The sequence below is a fragment of the Ursus maritimus genome, unplaced genomic scaffold, assembly GCF_017311325.1.
Source record: "Ursus maritimus isolate PB19 unplaced genomic scaffold, ASM1731132v1 scaffold_5, whole genome shotgun sequence".
In the NCBI taxonomy this organism is placed as follows: Eukaryota; Metazoa; Chordata; class Mammalia; order Carnivora; family Ursidae; genus Ursus; species Ursus maritimus.
In genome coordinates, this window is record NW_024426663.1 from 10,678,497 (window position 1) to 10,685,220 (window position 6,724).

Genomic DNA, 6,724 nt, shown 5'->3' on the forward strand with positions numbered 1-6,724 from the left:
CTCCCCCATCCCAGCTGGGAACCATCACACTTCCTGCAGAAAAAAAAATCTTGCTCTTCAACACTTCTATGAAGAGTCCCATTGGTTTCACTAACAGTTTTGGCTTTCAGCCCCAGATATAATTGTTTTTTAAACCATGCACATCATAAACAAGCTAAAAGTAAACAGAACCATGAGCAGATATCTAGAGTAGGTGCTTTTGCTGGGAATAATGTTGAGTACCTTGACGGGCAACTAATTCAGGAGCAATAAGCAGTGGATTCCTATGGACAAGAAATAAGCTTGATTAATTTACCCCTATCTGTCAAAGTCTACTTTACCACAGAAAGTTGGGGGGGAACCCCCAAACTATGGAATATCATGAAATAAAATTAATTTACTCATATCTTGAACACAGAATACTGAAATCCATTAAAAGGGTAAACCAAAGAATTGGAATGATTACTTTTGGAGCCTAGCTTGGCATATTTCAAGAGAGAAAAAAATTATTAGCAGAAATGATAGAGAATTTGTCTTTTCTCAAAGACTGTACCTACTGATTTTACCTAAGACCTTAGGATTTGTTAAAACCATAGCTTTGGCTATGGCGTATTGCAAATCTGACAAACCAACAGCAACTAATCAAAGGTCACGGATCTATTGCTTGGAAACAAGTTATGGTGCAGGCTTCCTGGATCTCCCTGACTACACTGGTACTAGTCCACCTAAAATTTAGCCGATTTACCTACAAGAAAGCTATTAGCCCATGAAAAGCTTTCTGAGTAAAATAAAAATTTTAGAGAAGGAGATTAGACGCTGAACGATGAAGAGTAGCAACAGATTCAGTGGGAAAAGTACACAATGTAAGGGGAGAAGAGCTAAAGGCTGAAGCTTACTACCCTTTCTGTTTTGGAGACAGAGGACAAACAAACAAACAACACAGCCCAAGCTGCACTCAATGTAAATAACTTTCTTCAGGCAAGGGATGAGCAGAGTCAAAGGATGAAATGAACTCCTAATCCTTCTTAGGTAATAACAATAGGTGGGGATCCAGGTTGCTCCAAAAAGGACCATGTCAGATTAACAGACATAACTATCAGAGATGTTCAGATTACTTCGCTTTAAATCAAATTTGACTAGAGCGATCTGAGTAATTTTGCCTTATCAGACTGGATGATATAGCATGGGCACTAAAGGAAATTGTATAATAAGAATAAAGACTGAACATAATTAAAATAAATAAATAAATTTTTAAAAAATGGAAAAAAAAAGGAATAAAGAGAAATCCAAATAAAAACACACTGGATACCTCCCTATACATCCTGTACTGTAGCTCTATGATAGAATCTTTTAATGGAACACACAGCATTCAGGATTTCTCAAGCAGCTAGTCATGAAAGTTTTGGGGAGGATCCCCCCCAACCTCTAATTTCTTCCCTTCTATCTTTACCTCTTGTTTTGTAACTTGTTATTGCCATGGGTAGGTAAAAAACATTGGAGTCTGTGGATTTAAAATGCTCAATTTCTGATATAGGGACTGATAGCATAAAATGAGAGAAAATATCAAACATTTATCTTACTAAATCAAGCATAGCATCTATAAGAATATTTTTTGCTTGATTCTTACAAGTCACAGAAAGTCATCTTTGACTTGGGTAGCCTTGGTGGGGTAGCCAGAGTAGTCAAGGAAGTATTCTAAATGTTTACGGAATAGTTTATTTTGCTACACTCTTCCTTTCAATCTTTTTTTTTTTAATATAAGTTCTTTTTACATCCCAAAATGAGAAAAATAAACTATCTTTACTATTTCACTTAGAGAGATAAATTACATAAAACTATACTACATAAGTATCTTTCCAGGGAGGGAAAACTGAATGGGAAGAAATCAGAGAGGGAGACGAACCATGAGAGACTCTGGACCCCAGGAAACAAACTGAGGGTTACAGAAGGGAGGGGGGTGGGGGGATGGGGTAACCGGGTGATGGGTATTAAGGAGGGCACGTGTGGTGATGAGCATTGGGTGTTACACGCAACTGACGGATCGTTGAACACTACATCAAAAACTTATGATGTATATATGATATACACAGCTGGCTAACCGAACATAATAAAAAAAAACAATAGTACATAAGTAAAAATGAATAAAATTAAAACTAAAGTAGCAAAAAAAGAAAAAAAATAAAAGGACAGGTGATACAACATAATAGATTATACCTTCAGTGAGGCAGCTAAAGCCAGTAACCACCTAGATGCTGACTGGGTGCAGTTGGAGTACCAAGCCCAAGGGCTTGTTTTCGCTGTACTGTAGTGGTTCTCTCCCTACTAATTACAAGAAATTAGGCAAAAAGAAGCTACTTAATTTTCTAGCCCCATGCAGTGGTCAGTCAGTTCAAGTACAACATCTATAAATTACTCCAAACCTAACCTTTCTCTAATTTACTCTAATCCTAAACTGTGAACACAATTATATTACTCTCTATTGATCTCTAATTCCTAGTTTAGGCTCTTAACAACAAAATAGCCACAAAGAAGTACAAAATGGGAAAGGATAACAGTAACAGGTTTTCACAACATCTGATCCCCAGCTGTTTTACAATGTACATACAGCTTTGTAGATGAAAATTCTAACCATTTTATCAGCATGCTTGTTACATACTTAATGAAGCTAAAATTTGGCATACTATCTAGCATTTTAATCAGAGTGTGGCTTATTATGATGATTATTTAACAACAGATTTGCAGTTCAGGAATGACTATATAAATGTAATGAAATAAGAGCATTTTTAACAAACATGCCAGAATTTCCATATTCAGTTAAAGGATATTCTCTTTAAACTAGTCAGTCACCTAGAGAAATGGTGTATTTCTAATAAAGTTGCTGCCACTGCTTAAAACATTTTGGTAACATCTTTAAACCTAACTCGGAGATCATTTATTAAAATTATCATTACTTATCTTAAACAGAATTCTTATTCTAGGGTAGATTTGATTATTACCTCCATTTAGTTTTAATGCAAAAGTCAGTTTATAAATAACAGTGGTCAGTAAATTAATTACTACTATTTCTAAGATACTATTGTATATGATTTTCAAATATCACAAAATGGTAGGTATGGAACTAAACTTAAATCCAAAAATGTGTTCTGTTTTAGTAACACTTCAAAATGCGGAAACTTCATACAAGAAATCTGGAGTCTTGGCTTCTCTTGGGAAATAAAACTATGACTTAGTAGCACTAGGCAAGTGTTTCCTCATAGTCACTATTATGGGAGCCAAACAGAGGCTAATCCCTTTAGAAGAGGAAATGTATTTTCACTTTAAGTCCCTGCTTACACAACATATAAAAATACAGTGACATCAGGGGGACTTGACTCACTGTGCTGAAGCCAGTTAGCATACCTGATAAAACTAAGTTGGCATTTTGGGTGGGCAAGTACTTCAACTTACCTCATTGCTAGAAGATTACCTATCCTTGCCTTGTTGAACTCTGGAGTAGCCTTAGGGTTTGTTTGGACCAATAAAATGTAGATGGAAATGAAATATATCACTTTAGGGCAGAAGCTTATGAACTAGCATGCAGTTCACACGTCTGGACATTTAGCTACGAGGCAATATTCCAAGCAGAGGTTTCTCCATTAGCCTTGACCCTGAAGAAAAGACAACGAAGAGCAAAATCACAGTCCATAACAAATGGGCAGCATGAGTGAGAAATAAATCTTCGTTGTAACCCACTGTGATTTGGGGACCATCTGTTACTACTATTATGACTTAGCCTATCCTGACAGACACCATATATTTATATTACCTCCCTGGCCTCTATAAGTAACTACATTTGTGACCCACGCTTTTCCTTGTAAGTTCCCCTCTAATTTTGGAATGTGAAAAATTGAAGCTCAACAGGGTTAAATAATTTGTTCAGAGCTATTAAGTCAATCTCTGTATACAGGTCTGTCTGACTCCAAAGTCTACACACGTAACTTTAATTCCTTACTCTCCTGCACCTTAATATATGACTGGAAGGTTATGCCATTAGTTCTATCTTTCACAATACTGTAAATAAATAAAATGGCTTTGCAATCCACTGTTTTCTAAAATATCTAAACAAAGTCGGTATCTTAACAAGTTGCTAAATACAATAAACTTTTTTTGAAAGATTTTTCTAGAAACCATATAAAATACTTTTGTTAATATATAATTCTATACTCTTTGGATTTACTTTGTAAACATATTCTGTCTATACCACTTTAAAAGTAATTTTTAAATCATATTTATTTTTTTGCATACAACTCATTTATTAGTATTTAAAAAAACCAAATGCAAAGTAATAAACTTGGCTTTTTTCCCCCACAAAAATGGGAATACGTCTCTGTAAAGAAATTTTAAATTCTTTTTATACACCAGTTTGTTGCTGGGATTTATAGTTTCAGCAAAAAACATTTAATGGAGAAAAAAAAAACAACTAATGGGCAACCCCTCCAAAAAAACAAAACAAAACCCAAAACAAAACAACATTAACTGATTAATATTTTAAACTGTTTACAACATGGTAAGCAAAAAACGGTAACTAATCAGAAAACACCCTGCTCTAAAGTAATTTTCACACAGATTTCTATTATAAGTGCAGTTCACTCCCAACAACTGAGCCCATTAAGAGCACTTCTATACATACAAAGACATAACAAAATGATACAGTATTTATTGCAACAACAAATTAAAGTTTGTCATAATATATGTAACTTAAATACCCCCCGCCCCAGTGATAAAGTGGCTTCTTATTCCTTAAACATAGAAATTCTGCTCTTCATTGTAGAAAGATGAAGTCCTCTCATCAAAAGGCACATTCTTATCTGCAGGAAAAAAAAAATAAATAAAACAAAACTTTAAATACTCATTCTGGAACAAATTAAAACACATTTAAAAATATTCCCAAAGGTTTGGAGTGGCAGAAGGTAATGAAAGTATTTAAGGGAATTATAATGAATGGCACTGATAAAACACATGATTATTTTGCCTATGTTAATTATATCAGAGTCTATCTTTCAAAATATGATTCTAATATTTCCAAAGAGATTTTATATATAATTAGTGTGGGTAATTAAAAACTTACTAAAGTGATACCCCCATATAATATTCTTAATTGACTTTAAGTAAACAACATAGTTATTTGTTTCTATAGTTTCTGTAAATACAATTCTTAACTGATCCTATTTCTAAACCCCCAGAAATGAGGATTTAACTGAAGCTGCAGACCTGGAAGTACACTCTGAAACAAAGCAAAAAAAAAAAAAATATATATATATATATATATATATATATACGTATATATATATATTTGGGGTTTTTTAAAATTTATTTATTTGAGAGAGAGGGAGAGAGCAAGAACGTGTGTACATGTACACACACACACCAGCAGGAGGGGCAGAGGGAGAGGGACAGAGAATCCCAAGCAGACTGCACTGAACGCAGAGCCCAATCTGGGGCTCAGTCTCACAACTTGGAGATCACGACCTCAGCCGAAACCAAGAGTTCGACGCTTAACTAAGCCACGCAAGTGCCCCTCAAAAATGTTTTTAATATTTATAATACTGTTTCAAAATGTATCCATACAGAGGTTTTCCGTAGGTTTGCCTATTTTCTTACTTTACTGACTAGTTTATGGTAATGTGAGGTTATATTTTTAACACATACATCTTTATAGACCTTAATTCTAATTACATATCAGGTTGCACTATTAATCTAAACCATATCTTCCAAGAAACTTCTGCTAGTAAGAACAGCACAACAAAAAGTATAGAGTAAAAGAACAGCCAAAGGTGTGCAGATTTTACTAACTTAATAAATCTTTATAATCACCATTAACATTTAGAACTTCATTGGAGATATGAATGACTAATACGCTCCTCTAATTTATTGTTTTATCTGAATCTTTAGTAAACAATCTAAAGCTAATGAAATTCTTATATATTTTAGTTTGAGGATAAATTTAAGTTTTTTAACAAAAATACTGAAGGTTATTAAAAAACAATGTAACCTAGTCCTCATTTTTATACAACTCCTGTCCTTTGCATGCCTGAAACTCTTGATCATTTTGATAATGAATTTATGGACTATGAAAAAAATCAGATGAATAAAACTTGCAGTTCATTTAGCAGAGTAAGAACATAAAATGACAGGTACCTAATTCCCAACCATGGCATTAAATAGCCTTTTGAACTCAGACCACTTTTGAAGAACCTAGGCAACATTTAACAATGACACTATGAGATGTTTGGGAATCAAGAAGTACCTAGTACATGAAGAATCTCTTAATGTATAGTTTCAGGAATCCATTTTAAGATTCATAATCAACCCCAAAACAGGTAAACATGCATATGTGTCTATTATTTTACATATACCCAACATTTTATTGAACCTCTTTTTATTTTCCAGACTGTACAACCTGCTTTCCAACTTAGAATACTGCATTCCTTGAATTGGGATTTCCTCAGAATTCCATCCCAGATGTTTCATCCTGCCTTACACTTAGAATGTGCTATGCAGAACCACCATTCCCTAATTTCTCTGGCATGACTAAACTGCAGACCACCAATACCAAAGATGTTCTTTCTGTACATGCCCTGTAGGAAATATTTTTAACCAACAGGAATCATACCCATCATCTTCTAGCCTTAAACCTGGTCTTCTTCTGAACCCTCTTAACTCAAACAATGGTAATGGAATCTACCTAGTCACCATTCCACCATGG

At 34.3% G+C, this 6,724-nt stretch overlaps 1 protein-coding gene across 1 annotated transcript in view; it reads right to left on the reverse strand.

The window, feature by feature from the left end:
* Positions 1-4,651: 4,651 nt before the first annotated feature.
* FAM174A (family with sequence similarity 174 member A) overlaps positions 4,652-6,724 on the reverse strand; it is a 37,630-nt gene continuing 35,557 nt past the window's right edge. Inside the window, exon 3 of the mRNA XM_040622044.1 lies at positions 4,652-4,826. Within this exon, the coding sequence (XP_040477978.1) occupies positions 4,823-4,826 (4 nt within the window). The 3' untranslated portion in view covers positions 4,652-4,822. The remainder of the gene's footprint in view (positions 4,827-6,724) is intronic.